At 41.2% G+C, this 22,357-nt stretch overlaps 1 protein-coding gene across 1 annotated transcript; it reads right to left on the reverse strand.

The window, feature by feature from the left end:
- Positions 1-519: 519 nt before the first annotated feature.
- ptbp3 (polypyrimidine tract binding protein 3) lies at positions 520-20,901 on the reverse strand. The gene is made up of 14 exons (XM_079524824.1): positions 20,762-20,901; positions 11,962-12,022; positions 10,567-10,733; positions 9,559-9,705; positions 8,685-8,885; positions 8,151-8,261; positions 7,743-7,908; positions 7,356-7,424; positions 5,888-6,015; positions 5,750-5,783; positions 4,364-4,456; positions 3,255-3,471; positions 2,626-2,703; positions 520-2,448 (listed from the first exon to the last, which is right to left on the reverse strand). Exons 2-14 carry the CDS (start codon positions 11,984-11,986, stop codon positions 2,316-2,318), a joined length of 1,569 nt encoding a protein of 522 aa, XP_079380950.1. The 5' UTR covers positions 11,987-12,022; positions 20,762-20,901; the 3' UTR covers positions 520-2,315.
- Positions 20,902-22,357: the final 1,456 nt, after the last annotated feature.

Consider the following 22,357-nt stretch of genomic DNA (forward strand, 5'->3'; position numbering starts at 1 on the left):
AGAAAAAGACTCATAACTAACGCAGGATTTTAAGGCACATAAGGAAACGAAGAGAAGTTCAATCTGTTTGGTTTTTTTTGGGGGGGGGGGGGGGGGGGGGATGGTTGATATATATTTTTCTTGTGGAGGATGAACTGCGAGTAGGAATTCCTTTTGTTAGCGATTCATCCGATTGCTTTTTTTCCCCGTCAAGGATGTTTCGGGAGACCGGTATAGCCCGGTGGTTAGGAGACCAAGTGTTGAACTGGGCATCTCTGATGTCACCTGATGGTAGAAGGCCCCTGGTTAAGTCTCCCAGACGCCTGACAGTAGAAGACTGGTGGTCGTAACTGGGTGGCCCCCCAGTCAGCTGACGGTAGGAGTTCAGTGGTCATGCCGGGTGGCTCCCAATCACCTGAAAAACTTAGCTCCGAAAGAAACGACCCGCCTTAGAAAGAAAACCCCCAGAGATTAAGACCCCCCCCGCCTCTCCCCACTTCCCCCTTCTTTCCCTCCCCCAAGTGTGTCTCCATGGCTATCGTTTGTTGAGAAATCGACCCCTCCGATAGTGGTACAAAAGCCCCAGCAAGTTTTCACATTGAAACCTTGTTTAAAAAACAAACTAAAAACATTAGAGTGACATACAGGAACTCTGGGATTAGAACGAGCGACCGGGGGGTGGCTTTGCCCATTCTTCCGGGGGGAACAAAGGAACGTTTGCAAACGTCAATGTCGCGGTTGTAGTCATGGTATTAGTAGTAGTAGTACTAGTAGTAGAAGTAGTAGTAATACAACCTGAATGAAGGATCTTTACCGTAAACCATTTTCCCACCATCTTTCCTCATTTGGGGTGAAGAGGGCAGAGGAGTCGGGTTGTCTTTCAGAAAACCCATTGTAAAAATGTGTATTTTACAGAATGATGAAGGGGTTTGTCGGGCAGGGGGGCCGCAGAAACAAAACGAACACACACGCCAAAGAGTCTCGAAAATCACAACAATGGTCCCTTCCACTTCGGTAGACAGAGCGAGGGGCGGGTGTGCGTTACGAGGAGGCCCCAGAGATGGGGGAGCCTGGGGCAAGCTCCTAGGATCATTCCCCCTTGATGCTACACCGAGGGAAGGTGGTCTCTTCTGGCGGGTCAGACACATTTCTGCATGGATGAGGATTTTGGAGGCACGAAGGCTTGGAATTGGGAATTGCTCGCATTCCTATTGGTTCCGTTGCCTCTTCCCCTCCTGTCCATCCCATGCGGTTGCCCATATGAGGCAGTTTCTTATCTGCCTTGTCAGAGGAGGGCTGTGGTCCAATCCGAAAAAGGCTGGGAAACAGAAACGTTTCCAGAAAGGCCGGTACGTCGACAAGTAGATGGCCCAGCAACTAGCCGAACGCTGCCCAAAGCTAGTGCTCCACAAACCGACTAGTCCACTTTCCAGTCAGCTCGTCCAAAAGGCAACTAGTTGCCATCTAATTAGCTTGTCGGTTAGCTTGGTCAGTCAGCTAACGGGTCAACTGGCCAACCAGTGAGCCAGATTACGAGCCAGTAAATAGAAGGGGGTAGAGTAGCTGGGTGACTAGTCCAGGGAGTAAACAAGTCTAGGATGTGAACCTGTCCAGGTAGTCAACCTGTCCCGGTAGTCAACAAGTCTAGGATGAGAGCCAATCAACCAGTATTGGGAGTTAAAAGTCAAGTTTTTATAGTAGACATCAATTACTAGCTACTATATATGCATCAATCCCCCAAATTCACTTAATTATGAAAGTATGAATACTTAAAAATATATGTAATAAGGTAACAATGTACCAGTAAAACCAGCTGGCTTTTATCAGTAATGGTTGATACTGTAGGTAATAGCAATGACAGTTAAGTTACTATAGTATAATAACATGTTATTACACCCATTTTACTAGTATGTTAAGGTTTATTACATATTTCTTTTAACTGGTATGTTACTGGTTATTACATATATTTTACTGGTATATTACTGGTTATGGCATCTATTGTCCTGGTATATATATTACTGTCATATTTTGATCACAATCAATTGTCTGAAATTTAAATTGATACCTAAATTTCATATACGTTCATCCAAATGTCAGAGTTTTGGGATCGTCTCGCTCATGTCACGCCCGAGTCAAAGCTGAAATGGGGCATTCCTACAGTGATGACATCCTGTAGTTCTCCATCAGCCAAATGTGCATCAAGAGGGTGGAGGTCGACATTTGGAAGTCATTGTTCGTCAAAGGGTCCTAGGTCAACAGTTGGTCCGTCTCTCCTGTCAATCGAAAATTAGTCACATGGTCGTCACATCGAGGTCAACAGTCACACTGGGGAGGCGTCAGATGGTGGACTTGGAGAAAGACACGCGGAGGTGGTGGTTTTCGGAAAGGTCGTGGTTGTGGAGGTCGATCAGCGCCTGGATGGCTTCCTCCACAGAGGCGAGCTGGATCAATGCCATCTTCCTGTCTTTTCTACAGGCAGAGAGAGAGACAGAGAAAGATAAAACAAGGGAGGGATTTGATGAGAGAGAGATCAAAATGGGTGTCAGTAGGTAGCTAGTATTAGTGGTGTAATATTAGTAAGAGTACTAGGAATATTAGTAGTAATAGCAATAATAGTTGTCTAGTAGTAGTAATACTAATACTCACTGGAAGAATTTGAAGGCCTTGACACTGTACCCACTGCTGGAGAACAAATCCTTCAACATTTCATCTGTAATGGAAGGTCTGACAGAGAGACAGAGAAAGAGAGATTAACTTAATAGGAAAAGAATATACGAGACTAGACGTATTAACTTCATTCTCCATTCTCTGCTTTGTTCTCATCCGAGTAGTTAATAAACTTTGCTATTACCCCTCTTTCTTCATCGTAGTTTACACATAAGAGACACGTGTGCTGAGAACCAGCATGCAGTTTTGATTTTGACGGCAAATTTTTATTTAGTTTTTTTAACACAATTTAATTTAGTTTTTGTCATATTTGTGTCACCTGAAATGTTTTAGTTAGTCTACTAAATCTAGTTGATTTTGTCGGCAAAAATGCATTTTGGCGGACATTGATGGCATCGTAATGGCAGATTTTACACTTGGTTGCATGTGTGTGTGTTTAATGAATGAACTCATTCATTAATTTGTAACATACAAAAGTCCATAATAAGACATTTTATGTTATGCATTCTCTTTCTCCATTACTGTATAAAAAAGAAAGGAAAAAAAGCCAAACTTTTAGTGTACCGCCCTATACTGTGAATGAACAGGTATTTGTACTGATATCTTACGGTATATTAGACAGGTGGAGGGTTGCAGACGGAGGGAAAATGTTCTGGAAATTTTTGGAGCCGGGCTTCTTGAAGCGATGCAGCGGAGAACCAGAATAGTCCTTAGTCAGACCCTGGTCCTCCTGTCCTTCTCTGGGGAGCTGGACCGACTGGTGTCTAGACAGTGTGACACGGATGGTCTTGCCGTGGAGACGCTGGCCGTTGAGGTGGGACATGGCTGCAACGCAAGACGCACAAGGCAATGGATGATTTAATGGTCTGTGACTGCATGGAATAAAGCTAAATAAAAATCTCATGACTGAAATCAGATTAGGATTTGTGTCAGTCTGAATCCGTGATTTGTGAAACAGCATGAAAGTTTCCTAAACAAGATAACTAATATGTAGGACTGTGATGTTTAGATGCTATAATTCTAATGTTTTAGATTGAGGCTTTAATTGTCTGATATATTCGAGAGGATTATGGTTTTATGGAAGATACTTCTGAACATGTTTTCTATTTATAGTTTCAAATACTCTTTAATCTTAAAACAGCTAATAACTGAAAATAGACGATCTACAAGCTCACAACACGTCACACTGCGATGTGTTGTGAGCTTGTAGATCGGCTATTTTCAGTACAAGAGATGCTTCTGTGGAAGACATACAGTACTGGCTGCTGTGGAATCCCAAAGACTGAATTGAGTTGTGGTGACTGAGAACTTGAATCCATGTGACTGTGATACACAGATACACGCGCTAAACCCCCGGAAATTTGAAGGAATTTATAACCCCCGCCCCCCGGACAGGCTACCAAAACAGAACATGTCCGGGTAAAAGAGGACGTATGGTCAACCTAGTCATGAGATAGGGGGGCAGAAAACTCCCCCGATATCTCCTCCTAAAGACCATAAAACAGCCTGTTGGAATTATTCTAAAAAAAAAAAAAAAGAGTGCTGAAAGAGTGCAATGGAGGAATGTGACAATGCTTAATCTGAGTGGTTTTCAGCTAACGCATACTATTTTTAAACAGCTTTTGTCATTTCAATAAAAAAAAATAAAAGTATTTTAAGAAATGTGATCTCGCTAAGAGTGTTGGTAGTGTAAACTATTAGATAGTGAGTTCCGTACCGAGCTGGGCTTGAGTACCATCAGCCATCTGGACCAGAGCGTTCTCTTTCTTGTTGAACAGAATTTTGACTCTGTACACGTCCCCATACACACCTACGGAAAGAGAGACATTGGTTCAGAATGAGGAGACATTTGTTCAGAATGGAGAGAGAGAGAGAGAGAGAGAGAGAGAGAGAGAGAGAGAGAGAGAGACAGACAGACAGACAGACAGACAGACAGACAGACAGACAGACAGACAGACAGACAGACAGACAGACAGACAGACAGACAGACAGACAGACAGACAGACAGACAGACAGACAGACAGACAGACAGACAGACAGACAGACAGACAGACAGACAGACAGACAGACAGACATTGGTTCAGACTGTTTGTAAATGAAACTTAGGCTACCTGGAGCTTACAAAGCATTCAGAAAGGATCTATGTCATTTTAGATTTTAGCATTGGCTATTAAAAAATAGGCAGATCTTCAAGCTAGTAAATCTGCTATTTTTGAAATCTTGAAAGAACCTGGTTTAGAAGACATTTGTAGAATCAGCCTCAGGTCTAAATGGGTTGTTTTGATGTTAATAGCCTATTATAGAATTGGTGGCGGCCAGCAACAATGGGTGTTTCATACATATTGGATGAATCTAACAGGATGGCGGCTCTGGATAGAGAAGGTAGTTGAGCTGCCACGTTGAACTACACACATCAAAGCATTGCACAACAATTGTATAATTAATTTACGTGTTAAAGCCAGTCTGAGAACTGCTGACGGTGACTTTGAAAAAACAGAAGGAGCGTGTAACACTGCTAGAGTATTGTATGAGTTACAATTAAATACAAACTTGCAGTGTTTCCCCTATCATTATAGGGGGGGCTTGAATTCTTTAATTCCGGCAACATAATGTTTATCTGTTACTTAATTTATGTGCATCCGATTCCTTTAGGAGTCTCTGTTGAGTTTGTGTAATATACAGTCTTGGGCTTGGACTGACACACGCAGAGCAGTCAACTAGTGCGCTAATTCCGCTAAAGAGCCATTTTTTATCAGCTTGCAGAGCTCAGCTGATCAATGATCAGACTTTCTAGTCGAGTCACGTGGTCTAGTAGTGGCGAGATGTTCATGATTGGCTTCTAAGCCAATGGGAGACTAGCCCTATACGGCCAATGGGACACTAAGCCCCACGGCCAATGGGACACTAAGCCCACTCTCCTCTCCCCAACCGCACCATGACTAAAGACTGCAAACCTGACTACAGAAAGCCCCACTAAGGTACATAGTGGGACACATAGAGACATACAGAGACAGAGAGATTGAGAGAGAGAGAGAGAGAGAGAGAGAGAGAGAGAGAGAGAGAGAGAGAGAGAGAGATTGATTTTTATCAAAGAGAGACTTACCAAATAGGATGAACAGGCTTTGTGGGTTCACAGCCTGTAAAAAACAAGTAAACATTAATGTACAGCAGTACTAAAATGCACATCATATGTGCATTTAGTGTGTACTATGTATGTATTTATTGTGTACTATATGGGTACCTCTGGGTTCAGATTAGACACCAGTAACACAGCATGGCCCAACGGTGGACCTGCACCGTGGGCGAGGGACATTCGACTGACCGAGGCAGAGAGAGAGAGAGGAGCTGGCATCGTCTGCATTGCCAGACCTAAAAGAAATGGGTGAAGTAGTCAATGGCAATGGCAACATTCAGGGAATATGTGGTATGTAGCATTTCCTTAATAGCTGCAAATGTTCCCTTGTAGATTTATTTAGTTCATTTTTATTGTATTCTTGGACCATTCCCATGGCAAAGTCACCACACAAGTTCTGGGAGGGATTGTTAAGAAATCCAAGACACAGTTTATCAGCAATTATAGTCAATTACAGTGAACCCCCATATATAATTTATCTTGCCGTTCAGGCTCTGATAATCTTTTCTCTATGTTCAGCACAACTAGACAACCATCATTAACCATTAACACAATCGGTGCCGGGATTCCTTCAAAATAGGAGCTCTGGGGTGCCGGAAAGACATGGCCGCTTTTACTCTGAAACCCACGACCCGGAAACAATCTGCTAAAAAAGTTTGCTTTACATTGCTAGCTTACATTGCTATCGTTTTAATTTATACAATATATGATCCAAAAAGCGTTCATATTTTGCGGGAGAGACGGATGAGGAGCAGAAATGAAGCGCTAGTATATCGATCAGTTCAAAACCACGGAGAGCGCCCTGGATTAGGAGAGACGAGTCATTCTTTCTGCCGCGCTAACAGCTAAGTCAACGGTAAGCTAACATGAGCCCAGAGCGTAGCATACGGTAGCCGAAAGGCGAACTGACAAATAAAAAAAAGGAAACAATTCAGAATATTCCTCTCTCGCCCGGTATCATTTAGGATGCGCTAGGACGTGTACACACGTCGGATGTACCCCTCGGTTCGATTCCCTATGACGTTTCCACACGTCCTACGGACGGAATGTGTTAAGGGCAGGGAGATAGATACTATACAATAACAACCCCCCATGGGGAAGAGAACTAATAGAGAGCCCACTGGTGGTGCTGGGGTGGCGGTGTTAGCCAACCGTGCATAACAACAAACAATACATAACAGCCTATACTTTTTAGTTAACTTACCTGTTGGCACTAGACAGCCGCCTCATGACATGTACTGGTGTGTGTGAGGAATGGTGATCAGACTTGATGTATTTTATATATTTATATTTATATACCACTGTCTTTTTCTATAGTATGTGCCGTTTTCTTTTATATGGACCCACAGGTCTGAAATAAAGTTTATTATAACACGCTTATGCAGAAGGAACGCAGAAAGAACACAGACTTGAGTGAGTTTAAAAAACCCGCCCAATTGGTCCAAATTGCCAAACACTGCAGAAGACTGTATATGCCCGCATTGTAATGCACAAGCGTGTTAACCTCTCGAGTGTATGCTGCCTGAACTAACTCGCAGGCTACGTTATGTATCATTATTAGTAGTAGTACTAGTACCTCCACCCTGTTGGAATGCCATGGCCGGAGCGAATCCTGCTCCGTACGGTGATGAGATGATGCCAGGAGCTATAAAACAAACAGATAATTACTATTGTTGTTGGCCAATTGCACGGCTGATTGTAGGTTCTGTAAACAAGCTTGTTATCTTAAAAGTTCTCAATGGCAACCCAAGCGACAAGGCATTTTGTTCCCTGAATTAGGAAGAATATGGAAGCCAGCGTGATGAGGATTAGAGAGCACAATTCTTGGAAGGAAAAAAAAGCATTATGATTCTGATCTTGTTCAGTATCGAGAGTCCCGAACATTTCCTTTATCGCAGATCGACGATCAGTCACCCTTAAATGATCCCCAATAAGAAAGACCCTTGTAAGACCTTGATCTTACCGAAGGTCATTCCGGGGTCCATGGGCTGCTGATCACCAGATGGCAGGTCCAGGCGAGTGAAGTCACGACTCTTGTCGTTGTTGTACTTGACGTTGAGGCTGGTTAGCTTGGAGTACTCGACGCGCAGCGTGCAACATGCATTGTAGATGTTCTGCCCGTCCAGGCTCTGGAGGTCAAGGGTTCACAATAATCACCGTTGGTCATTCATCACAATAATCGAACAACTATCCGGTATCGGTCAAAAAGATAAATTATCATTATCGGCCACAACAAGAAGATAATTGATGGTTATCAATCAGAGGTGGCAGACAATTACCATTATCTGTCACAAAAAAGCAGATGACTATCATTATTGGTCACTATAAGCAGACAGTTATAGCTGATATTGTAGGTTATCGGTATCCTCACCATCTTGGCGTTGTGGGCATTCTGGGCATCACTGTACTGGAGCAATGCCTGGAACTGGTTGTTCCTCGTGAACGTGATGATTTTCAACACGGTTCCGAACTTAGTGAAGATCTGGACAGATAACGGACAACAACACACATCAACAAAAACAAGTTGGAGTATTACAGGTACTATTAACAGCAATATTACTACTAGCACTGCTGCTAGATAATCCCATGAACCTGATTCTATGGTGAACAGTAGTCAAAAACCTACACGCTCATTAACGCGTCACAATGCGTGAGCCAACATGCACATGTACAGTAGTGACAGCTGCTGAACCAGTCCAGAGCCGTAGGGCAATTTTCAACATTAACTTATCTTGCACATTTATGTTGCAGTAGATTTCTTACGATCTACTGCCATTCATTATCACAACCATTATCACATCCATACATTCAGGCCGATCCCAAGTGAGGATTAAAGCAGTAGTACTACTATAAATACTAATGCCAATTTGACTAGTACTACGAAGACCAATACTTTATTTATTACCTGATGGAGAACTTCCAGCGAGACAGGGTAGAACAGGTTCTCCACAATGATCCTCAGCACCGCAGTGCTGTGGCCGGGCGGCGGGGGCCCGCCCCCTTCCACACCGGTGACAGGCCCAGCTCCGCCAGCGGCCACCATGTTCCCAGCATGCATCGGGGCACCGGGCAGTGCGTTGACTGCCTGCAAGGCCGCTTGGGCCCTCTGAAGAGATCATAAGAATCAAAATGTAATGCTTGTTTACTTTTCATCTATGAATAAATAGATATAATAGAATAAATATTTTATTTTTATTTTTATAATGATTAAAATTGTCATTTATGTTAATTGACTTATTTCAGAATTTGTTTTTAAATGTTGGGGCGAGTCCGATTTTACAGATCCCATTCCAATTGACTATGACTGCCTTAATAGTTTGGGGGCCCTGGGAAGGCAACCCGGCCTGGCAGAGACCTGTGCTCCGAGGACCACCACACTTTTGTATATCTCTGCTGTCGGGAGGAAACCTCATAACTCCAAAATGTTCATTTTTCAGGAAATTAAGAAAACCTTATATTTTCAAAACAAAGCAATACAGCCTCATCAAAGTTGGTGTTGAAACTTTATATATTGTCAATTACTTCCATGAGAGGGGGAGAGGTGGTGGAGTTAGTTGCTTTAGCAGACATTTTGAGGGTCCAATGGAGTTAAGAGGTTTTGCCCAAAGCACTTTTTACTACTTTCCATTGGTTCAATATTTTCGGAAAAAAACACACGGGCGTAAAGGGTGTTCAATAGCACTGATTTATGCCTAAAAAATGTAGTTATGAGGTTTCCTCCAATCATCAACAATATTATATATATATATATATATTTTCTTTTTTTTTTTTTTACATACAGCCTGATTGGGAAGGTTGTCAGTCTTGAGCTGTCGGTGGTTGGAGAACTGGATGTAGATTGGCTGATTGCGCAGATGGGCGGGGGCTGCGGCATAGTAGTTCACCATGGCGACCGCCGCCTCCTCGGAAGCCATTTCCAGAAATGCCTAGAGGACAACACACACACACACACACACACACACACACACACACACACACACACACACACACACACACACACACACACACACACACACACACACACACACACACACACACACACACACACACAGTTAAAGCATTACAAATTAAAATGAAAAGATTTGTAAATAGGATGCAAATAATAGATTTGATTAAATCGCTAGTCCTGAACCTAACAATAGTAGTACCAGCAGTAGTGCCTGATATATAGCTAAAGCAGGAATAGCACTAATAATATTAACTCGAAGTAGCAGATATACAAGCTCATCTACATACAAGATCAGCTATTTTTTTTAAATAGTATATCTTTGATATACATTTTTGAGCAAACATTTTTAACTCAAATCTTTACTTCTGGGGTTCCATGGAACAACATATTTTGAAATGGGGGGTCGGCGGCCAAATACATTTAATTTGGCGGGCCCTTGGCATGAAAACGTTTGAGAACTACTGATACAGCAACAGAAGTTTTTCTGAAAAATGTTTAGATTTAGAAGACGTGTAGAATCAGCCTCATGTCTTAATGGGTTAAGCTACAGCAGTAGTAATAGTAGTAGTACTAGTATTAGAACTACCCACAGCTGCAGCAGCATGGGCCGTAAATACCGTGACGCAGACAACACAGTTGCGTTGGGGACCAGTAATTTGGGGCCCACGGCCACCCACCCGTGCCGTCGGTAAAATAAAATAATAAATCTGCGTACATCCAGAGATGCAATGACTGTTGAGTTGACAGAAGTTTGGCGGAGCGCGGTGGCTGCTGCTATCACACACGCCCCCCACCTCCACCCCCACTGTTGTCTTGTTACGCTACTGTGCAGCAGTACCTGGTTTTTAGCTCTTAGCATCAACAGGTTGGTGACCTTTCCAAAGGGAAGTCCAAGTGAGATCACTTCGTTCTCAGAGACAACAGCGGAGACGCGGCGGAGGTGCAGCACTCTGGACGGGACCGACTGAGCGCGCTCACTTTTGAAGAGTCTGTCACTGCCATTCGCTGACAAGAGGGAGGGAAAGAGATTTACAGTATGTCAGTGCAAAACAGTGTTAATTTTGTTGAGGGCCGCTAGTCCCTTCTATATTCAGCTAGTATGTCAGTGTCCGAGCAAATCGGCTTAAGGTGGCCTTACACTAGCCGATTTTTTTCAATCTGAAATCTGATAGCACCACACACTACAGGATAATCGGAGCGGGGCAGAGCAAATATTAAACATTCTTGATGTTGATCGGGCCGATCCCGATCACGCTTTGAGCGGTCGGGCACCCCCCGAGCGTCAAAAATGCCCGATTATCGGCTAGTGTAAGGCCACCTTTACTGTCTATTTTAGTCCTACACAAACATTGACAATGAATGGAGAATGTTACATCATAGTGTCTGTGCAAAAAGGCATAGTGTCAATTTTACGTCATGATGATGTACGATAAGAGCGCCCCTCACTTCACACGGGGGTGAAGTGAGGGATTTTGATATTTAGATATTTTTTGATATTTAGTCGACTAAGACTAAACAGATGACTAAAACTAAATGGTGAGTTATTCAAATGACTACGACTAAATCAGAATTTGCTGTCAAAATTAACACTGGTGCAAAACTGTATCATTAGTGTATTGGAAGATCACAGGGGTGAGGAATATGTGTACAAGTTAAATAGGCATGCAGGTTAAATAAACACGTCTTCTGGTTAAGTAGGAATATTAGTTAACACATTGACTGCCAATGGGATACTAAAATTGATTTGAACAGCCAACCAATGCAAGGACTTTGAAAGGGGTGTAATGTGTGCACTGTGCCTGGTCTTTGTCAGCACACATACAACTGACAAACTGCCTCTTTTTGTACACCAGACATGAGAGCGTTGCAGTGATCAAGACTTCTAGTAATAAAACCATGTATTATTACATTATTATATTTTCAGTATCAGCCTGAGAGATGTGAAAACCTCATTTTTGTACATTACAGTAAAGTTATAATGCACTTCAGAAGAATTTGTGGAGGACTGAACATTTTCACAATAGGTAGGTGGTCACGCACGCACGCACGCACGCACGCACGCACGCACGCACGCACGGACACACACACACACACACACACACACACACACACACACACACACACACACACACACACACACACACACACACACACACACACACACACACACACACACACACACACACACACACACACACACACACACACACACACACACACACACACACCTTACCTGTCAATGGGTTAGTGGTGTTCATGGTAGAGAGAAGCAAACAGACAGGCAGCTAAGATTCCTGGAGAGAGAGAGAGACAGAGAGGAAATGCGTCAAAATATTTTCTCATTTTGTTATTTTTAAAAAACAATTTCATTGGATGAGAACTCAGAGCGTAAAATATCACCTTATACACGATCATATTTTTCAAAATGTTCATAGCACGGCACAGAGTGCCGCGCTACAAGCTTGTAGATCTGCTATTTTTGTGAAATCGTGAAAATGTGGCACAAATCTTTGAATGTATATTCTTTCAGAATGAACGTTTTTAACTAAAATCTTTGTTTCTGGGGGTGTCCCCATGGAACAACATATTTTCAGATGGGGTTCGGCGGCAAATTACATATCATTTTGGGGTTTCTTGACATGAAATATTGAGCACCACTGATACAGAAACATAGGTATTTCAGAATATTGTCCGGTCTAAATTGTCATTGTCTAAATGGGTTAAACAGTTGCACACATGCCTAGAATTGCTGATATCTGTGCCGCTCTCATTGAAAACAATTTATTTAAAACTCCATCGTGTCACTCTCCCGTGCTCGAGGGCTGGTTTCTGCCCCCTCAATGACGCCACTCTGGTTATGAGCTACGTGTGCGCGGATATACATTTGTTTTATTATAGTGTTTATCCCGTTGGCTGGCACGTCACAAGGACCAGTGTGCTGTGCACCTTTTAATAACCGGGAACGAGTTTGTTAACATAGTTTTCAATGTTTAACCCATTACAGGACCTGGCCTAGCCAGCATGCTTTCTGGTCTAGAGGGAGGGCGCGCATGGAGCAACCGCTGGCGAATATTGGTTCATGCGTGTGTGTGCTCGCACAAGCAAAGAATTCTTCATTTTAATTTTGTAAAATATTCTTGAATAATTTTGTAGAAGCAGAGGTGAACAGTAATGTTTGTGATTTTTAAATTGTATTTCATTTCATTAAACAAATTTAAATAACCCTAAATCGGACTGGCAATAATTGACGATATTCAGACCGCTGCCATCTTGCCAGCAAGGTGCCAGCAGTTCTAACTAGGTGCATTTTCCCAATGTAGACAGCCCATTCATCCAAACAGAAAAGTCCTATCTAATTGTATTAAACAACGCCAATTACAGAAAGCTTGAATTATCCTCTTTCAATCTGTACAGTTTTTGTTTCATAAAAATTCACTGTAGAATTTATTGACTTCCTGTCAATAAATTCTGCGCAGGTTATTTTTTCCTAAGTGTCAGAGTTTGGGAGTGCTTGTTGGATATCACTCAACAGCCCTGCGTACCACCACTGAATTTGCACATAATGCAGGAGCCAGCAGGAGGTTACTAAAAACAAGTGCTTCCAAACTCCAATACTTAGGAAAAAAATCACCTCCATTGAATTTCTTGACAGGAAGTAGCTCATACTTCCTGTATTTTCTGTTTGGATGAATGGGCTGTCAATGGGAAGTTGCACCTAGTTAGCACATTGCTGGCAAGATGTCTGAATATCGTCAATGCTTATTTTCCAATGCCGGAGCGGTTGCGCAAAGACCCACCCGGCAGCACTGTTTAATCAAATGCAATTCATTTGTGCATGTATAAGATTTTTTGTTGACAAAGTTGTAAATGTCAACAGTATGTATATCCATAACATAAGCAAGCAGCACCCTAGTAGACAATACACTAGTTCTGTCTTTAAATCATTTTATTATTATTATTTTCACAATTACATTACCTGATCATCTTCTTAATTAAATACACTATAGTTTAAGCTTGTCACATGAAACTCTATACCGTCATATGCATACATCTGTCGCACGAATTATCAAAACATTAGAGAGTAGCCGGCGTATGTGTATCAGATTGTGAAAATATAATAATAATAACAATAATAATAATAATAAAATGATTGAAAGACAGAACTAGTGTATTGTCTGCTAGCGTGCTGCTTGCTTATTTTATGGATATACATACTGTTGACTTTTACAACTTTGTCATGAGTAATTCAACAAAAAAAACGTATAACACACACAAATACATTGCATTAAACAGTGCTGCCGGGCGGGTCTTTGCGCAACCGCTCCGGGATTTAGATATAGGCATCGTCAATAGTGGTCTTTCTTGTTGCCATTCTAGTTGCTAATGTGAAGAACTCCCTCTTGTGGCATAAATGTTAATTGTCAGCATCAGAGAAATGGCTGAGCATTCAAAAACAGTACTGAGCGAGCAGCACTGAGCAGAACATATCAGATCAGACCTTGTGTTTACTGTTTAGCACAGTGTTTCCCAACCTGTGTGCCGCGGCACTTTACTGTGCCGTTTGATGTGTCCAGGTGTGCCGCCTGATTTGACCGAAAACAACACTAACCCTTCAGGCTTCCTATTGTTGCGTCGTTGTTGTTGTCACACGTCTAACCATTAGACGTGCGATAACGACGGAACAATAGACTCTAACGACCCTCGGCCATTGAAATGTTAATGCAAAAGAGATGCATCCAGAAGACGTTACATTTCGCGCATATGCACGTAGACAGCAGACACATACAGTCCTACATGTCCCGACCCAAACACTGAGGAGGTAAAGTAAACGTGACGTTGTTGTGATTAAACATAATGTGCCACGAAAAATAGCTGTCCAACTGTCCAAGTGTCCATACATGATCGCCTCGTTCGGACAACACAATATATCTCCCTCCCTCCACAGAAGCACAGTGATGCCTGATTTATTCTTCGTCGTACACGTGTTCCATGCTGAAAATGGCTGATTTACAAGCTCACAACGCGTTAATTGAGATTAATTAACTACAGAAAAATTAACGCGTTAAAAAAATTAACGCATTTAATCGCACCTTTTTTTCCACCGCGGAACGTTTCTCACTGTGTTTCTAGTAGTACTGAATTGGCTGCGGCACGCGAGCTGCAGCAGCAGCAGCAGCTGTTGTTCACTCTACACTACAGGCTACAGCTCCGTCAGAAAGCCCAAAATCCAAACCCAAATGAATCTAATGAAGAAGCCGCTTATATCGCTTTTGCTCCATGGATGGGACATTTAGATGTAAAAGCTATCGGATGGACGCGTGGATAGCGGCATGGCTGTGTGCAATGTCAGAGGGAAAGGATCCATTTATGACCAACGTTAGCTTATATGCTAGGCTTGCTAGCTGCTTCAGTTTAACATGTCTCACAGACCACCGGAGACGCGCGGTGATTTCACCACAGCACGAAGCTGTCAAGCTGTCCTCGATGCGAAACATACTGAAGTAGCAAGCGACAAGCGTGGGTCAGCCCCAACCTCATGTGAAATGTTTCCCCCATAATAAAGTTGTTTTTATTTGTTCTCATGCCCCGCCATGTAAAGCAGATTTGAGTATTTCATATACACACTGAAGACACTATATAGGCACTTGCTGCTCTTGTTTATCTGTTGGGATAAAAAAGTTGTATTGCTTAAAGGGGAATACCACTCATTTTCAACATTTTTCTATGGAGTTGTGTGCACTGGAAATAATAAAGTCCCCCCATTATGTGTTGCCTATAGAACTGGAGGTCTGAAAAAAACAGTAACATTATGAAGTACATTTTTGTGATGTCACTGAGATGTACTTCATAATGTTACTGATTTTCTTCAGACCTCCAGTTCTAGGCAACACAGAATGGGGGGGGCTTTCTTATTATATCCACACAACAACTCTAAGGTATATTAATGACAGTAAAATGTTGAAAATGAGTGGAATCCCGTAGTCACTATTCACTGGGATACCAAAAAACATTTGAAAAAAAAGGTTTCTCACTGTTCTCGGGTTGAATATTGATATGCGATTAAAATGCGATTAATCGAGATCAATTAACTACAAAGCCTCTGATTAATTAGATTAAGTCCCAGCTCTAATATATATATTCAATGAATATATATATATATATATATATATATATATATATATATATACTGTATATATTATATACACATAGATACACATATGTATGTATATGTATATAGATAGGCCTATACACCGTATATCTAGGTGTGCCCTGAGATTTTTAGGCTATGAAAAGTGTGCCCTGGGACAAAAAAGGTTGTGAAACACTGGTTTAGCATACTGAAACTGCAATTATCATATCGAATGGAATGCATTTGCATCATGGCCGAACCATTCAAAAACAATAGCATGGCCAGTAGTGCAGTTCACCGTGTACACCGTGCTTGTACACCGTTCAGGTGAATGGGGGAAGTGAATTACTAATGGTTACGTTTAGCATAAATCCCACAGAAAACTAACCCTCACATGCATTGCCTGATAAATCAATAGAGAAGACACAAAGGACATTTTCAGATAAGCGATTAAAACAGGGAAAGGACCCGTGTCATTTTGCATAACTTTATCACAATTAATTCTGGAGGTCCCTGGAACAAAATATTTTGAGATGGGGGCCAGCTTTTTCAGAAAACTGTTAGTATTTAGAAGGCCTCAGGTCTTATGGATTAACCTGTGTCCTGTTGGCCTGGACAACAACAGCACTGGTCCGCGAAAAATAATGATAATATATTTAAACGTGGAAGTGGTCCTAAGGACCACTTCCACATGTAAAATATGCGTCCTTTTAGAAATATATGGATCCCTGTGTAATCTGCACCATTTGGCTGATTAGGCAATGAATTCTGCGATCGTGTAATCGCGTTTTTCTGGAGGGTGTATCCTTGGTGCAAAGCAAGATAGAGACCTCTGATGTAAACGATTGCAAAGCACCCCCAGATATGCCAACCTACTTCTGTATTCTATTGATAATAACATTATGATCACAAGTGCTGCACTCAAGTTGAACAAAACCGGTACTGTCACCAGTGTCAGCATCCATCCATTACAAGATCATTTGGGGATCTGCACGTCATTCCGACAGAGCATTAGTCCGACATGCGGGAACCGCTCGAACATGCGCTGCTCCCGTGCTTGCGGTTATGGTTAGTTTAGGGTTTGAGGTAGGTTGTCGTTTGTCGGACCAATGACTAGTCTGAACTAAGTACTGCACCGGCACATTTGTGACTCTAGTGCAGTGTTGATACTGTGGCGCCGGCAAAATCCTTACTGACATTTTTCAATTATTGTCTTGTCACAGCTGCCAGAAGTTGTAACCAGACAGTGTATTCCAGATTTTTTAATATTATATTTTTTAAATGGCAATTTAGAATTGGCCTACAGTAATTGTTCAAAATGGTTGGGTCAAGAGTAAGACTGGGGTTTTAAGTAGAGACTGAACCCAAGCAATCTTCAACTAATCAGGGACTAGATAATAGAGAGCTATTAAAAATGGAATACATGGATGGATTGTATATTATCAACAGGGCGCATTGTGATGTGATGCATTGTGATTGTAAATCGGCTATTATTAATTTTTCACTATATATATTTGTACGACACCATTGTACAACGAAGTATAAAATGGAGCTTAATGGTTAAGATGTTCTTCACCTGAAGAGTTCACATTCAAATGTAGCACCAGATTAAGAGATGGTCAACTGTGTTGAATACAAACCTAGGACTGAATGTTTATTGGCACAAATTGGGTCAGCAAGATATTTAGCTCTACTAGTACATGTGGTACTTGTAGTAATACTACTATATTAGTAAATAATAATAATCAGTGGCAGCCAGCAGTAGCAGAAAATAGTATGTCCAATCAATCATGATATAAATATTAGAGAAGGCAGTTTCACCCTCCAACCACACCACACAGAAATAAGTTCCCTGTGCGCGTGTGCCCCGTACAACCACGTGCCCTCACTCTCTCTCCATCCTACCTGCAAACGACTCCCCCGCAAACAAATTGATATTTTAAACAAACCGTCGTCATCGAGAGAGAGGGGATAGGAAAGGAGATAGAAAGAGAGACACGCAGATGAGAGGATAGGAAAGGAAAGGAAAGAGAGGGAGGGAGAGAGAGAATACGTCTAATATATAATTCAAATGGGTTCCTACCCCTTGTAATAAGACACTTCAGGACAGATTATAAACCTTGTGGATGGACATGATTGTCAGTTCATTCTCCCCCTGAGAGTAGTAGGGGTCCAGTTGCCCTCAAGCAAGGCTGCTAGAAGTACTACAGTATTACTATGCCACTGTGCGTAGACGTCGTACTACATGCTCATACCGCTTGAATGGTCGGTAAACCCGTGGAGAGCCTTGAAATCGGACCTCAATTCAACTTCAAACCCATGTTTTCATTGAGAAACCAGACACCACCAGACCCAACATGGCCGACACAGCTCACATACAAATACACAAATGTACTACAGACTGTGTGGTGGGTTCAGTATAGTAGTAGTAGTATCAACTATTTGTGGTAGCCTAATAATAGTTAAAATATCAGCAGTAGCTGTTACAGGATCGGCAATAGTATAAGTAGTAATACTGGTGATGGTGGTAGTAGTAGAAATAGTAGTTACAGTATCAGAAAAAGTAGTGCACTACAGTATCAGTAATAGTAACAGTATTAGTAGCCTAGGTAGTTGTTCAAGTATCAGTAATATTAGTAGTAGTAGTAGTAGTAGTGAAATAGTAGTATGTAATAGCACTAGCATTAATTGTTACAGTATCAGTGATATTTGTTGTTACAGTATCAGTAATATTAACAGTATTAGTAATAATAGTGATAGTTACAGTATTAGTAATAATAGTGATAGTTACAGTATTAGTAATAATAGTGATAGTTACAGTATTAGTAATAGTAGTTGTATCAATACTAGTAGTAGTTAGTATCAGCAATAGTAGTAGATTTACAGTATTAGTAATACAGTATAAGTAATAATAGTTGTTACAGTATCCACAGTAGTTGTTACATAATCTCAGCAGCCGTAGTAGGAACTCTGTAAGGTTCTGCAAAAGCTTTCCCCCCAGAGTTGTCGGATTTCTAAACACCCTCAAGCCATCAACCACAACATGCACACCATTACCCAACTATTTAGCCTAAATTCTTATAGTTGTTATATTACAATGATACTGCATTAATGCAACAGTATTATTATGTATATATCATCCTGATATTCAGTATTCACATTGTCAGTTTATCAACTTTGTTTTGATTATGCTTCATTATCAATTTTATTCTGTCAATCATGGCTACCCTATCTATATGTTTACATTCTACTATGTTTGCTATGTCTACTGTGCATACAACCAGGTGTCTAGTGTCTACCACTGAATTAAATGCCATTAGTCTTTGTCGTTCCGTGTTTGTTTTTAACCCATTAAGACCGGGAAGGCATCTGTGTCATAGATTTGAGCTATAGTTTTCTCCTACAATAGATTTGAGCTAAAAAGCAATATTTTAGATTTTGGCTATTCAAAGATAGCCGATATACACGCTCATAGCTCGTGCTCTGAGCTAGTTTGTTATCGAAAAAAGGTGTGCACATTTTTGAATATTATATTATTTTAAAGCGAACATTTGTAACACAAATCTTTGCTTCTGAAGGTTCCTGGAACAAAATATTTTGAGATTGGGGTGAGCGGCCAAATACATATAATTTCATATATAGGCTTTTCAGAAAGCCTAATACTAGTAACAGTAGGCCTACTGTTACTATTAGGCTACTACTACTGTTATAACTACTACTATTGTTAGATTTGTTACGACTATTGTAATAGTCGGAACTATTGTAATTCTACTACTACTACTATTGTAATACTATTGTAAGAGTCGTAACTTATAGGCTACTGATCCTGTAACTACTACCCCCGCTAACACAAAAATACAACATGATCATGTTGAGAGCCAAAAAACTACTAGACCTATTGGTAGTGGTGGTGACAGTTAGTGCTTGTAATACTATACTCACATTACTATTGTAACTAGTTTTTACACTACAGTGCAATTACACTTTCATTGCGACTGCTACTTGATACAATTACTGTTATTATTGTGACTACTACTATTATGAAACTACTACTGAGTAATTACTAGGCCTACTGTTACTACTAAGTGCATGCAACATGGCCCTTAAATTCACACAAATACTGGAAAATGTACCAATATTCGCAGTAATTCAACCATCACCTCATCCATAACAATGGTCACGCCCCCTCTCCCATCAACAACAGTGTAAACAGCGCAACTTCCCCAACAGCAAAACCAGAATGTATCGTGAGAATACTATATTGCTGTTCGTCTTTGTTTATTTAAATATCAAATGGGCCCCCACAGTAAACACATCAAATATAAATACATGATAAAAATGCAACGTTTTTGTCGGAATGAACGCCCCTCTCTCGCGCGCGGCTGGTGTTTTGGAAAATGGCCGCGCGCACTCTCGTTCCGTCTGTTTCTATAACAACCACGAACGAACCGCTCGAGACGTCGCCGTTTTTAAAGGTTGTTTTCGACCAGAATGTTCGACTAAAATGGAAAGAAAGGACGCGTCGATTTTTCGGCATTTATTTGATTTATTTATATTGGTTTATTTCCTGCTCGAGCGTCCCCTCCCCGCTCTTCCTCGTGACAACTTTTTTTTGTTTCCTCCGAACGCGGAAATAAAAAATAATAATACAAAACAAACAAAAACAAAACGATAAACGCGGAAATTTAAACAAAACTAAAATATGGAAGTTAAACGAGGAGGCTGTTTATAATGCAAATACTTTTTTGGTATTAATCTATTTTATTCTAGTGTTGTTTTTTTTCCTCCCTTCTCATTTGACGAAGCGCACGCGCCCCTCGTTTTTCGACGGGAAGGAAGAGAAGAAAAAAAACACAAGAATGGTTGGAAAAGAACAAATTGAAACAAAATACAAAACACTCACCCGTCCATTTCCGAATGAGGGAGGAGAGGAGGAGGAGGGAGAGAAGAGGAAAAGAGAGGAGAAGAGAGGAGAAGGGAGAGACAGAGAGAGAAGACAGAGAGACAGACAGACAGGAGGCTCGCGGGCGGAGGAGAGAAAATGTTGTGGTCCTCCAGCTTCCGGTTTCTCTTCGTGACGTCACGACGACAAAATGGCGGCGCTGCCTTGAGACCACACCCATCAGTGGACACACCCCACCCTCAGTGTGAACATAAACAAACAAACAAACGAATAGGCAGGCCTATTTGTATTACTACTACTAAGCTATTACTAATTAATAACAATATACTAATAATATTATAATAATACATGTATAATAAAACATGCATATTGCATAATGAGGTTAATAATCTAACTATAGGCCTAAATTAGGCCTACGCAAATCTGTGTGCTTGCAATGCATGTGTGTATCATGTGTACTGTGTACTGTACTGTGTAGGCTAGGCCAGTGTTTCCCAACCTTTTTTGTCCCAGGGCACACTTTTCATAGCCTAAAAATCTCAGGGCACACCTAGATATACGGTGTATAGGCCTATCTATATACATATACATACATATATGTATGTATGTGTATATAATTTATATATTTATCATTCAATATTTTGAACTAAAGTTCATGGTTCCAAAAAATGAACTATTTTAGTTATTTTTCGTTCTTTCTTTTTTGAATTATTATTATTATTATTACCACAGTACCACAGCCCATAGCCATATAGAACCTCAGACTTTATTGAATAAAATAACTTTGGGGGATTTAATAATAAAACTGAAAAAAATGAAGCGCCACAGTTGTGAACTACAGACGCCTAGCGGCTAGGCGTCTGTAGTTCACCTCAGGAACTTGACTTCAAACTGTGGCGCTCCCGGCGTCGATTCAGTCGGAACTGTCGGATAGACTGTTGTCCAGAACCACTAATTCAACTGGAGATCTGGTTCTCCAGAACCACTATTACAACCGATATAAGCCCACATATGGGCGAGTTGGTGCATATCACCATTCACCAAGGACCCGTTAACACAGGATTAAGGCTACATAACATTAGTAAACACTCATAATGATAATTAGGGATGTCCCAATCACATTTGTTTTGCAGTATTTGTTAAAATGTCATTTGTATGTGGATACACCTGTGGTTTGCCTGGTGGGTGGTGATGGGTGGTGCTCCACCTGAACTGGAGCAGCACCCACAGCTGTTGTTGTATGATAAAGGGGGAGGGGTTAGGGGAGGGGATGATATTGTGATGTCACTATATCACTGTTGTTTTTCATTGGTACTTTGACTGTCAACTGTGTCAAAGTTTCAGCCTCCATGGAAGAAACCCTAAATACAAAGGGAAGACATCATTGCACAATGCACATAACAACCACAGCAAGGGGTCTAATGAAGTACTGTCACCTCATAAACACATGAAAAACTGGAAAACATTAATCTTTAATGTTTGAATGGATGGTACCATATCTGTCTTCTCACTCTGTCTCTCATGGACAATACAGAAACCAACCTGCTTACCAATTACATCACCCATAGGGATTCCAACTTAATAGAAATTAAAGCC

This window comes from Electrona antarctica, assembly GCF_951216825.1.
Source record: "Electrona antarctica genome assembly, chromosome: 16".
In the NCBI taxonomy this organism is placed as follows: Eukaryota; Metazoa; Chordata; class Actinopteri; order Myctophiformes; family Myctophidae; genus Electrona; species Electrona antarctica.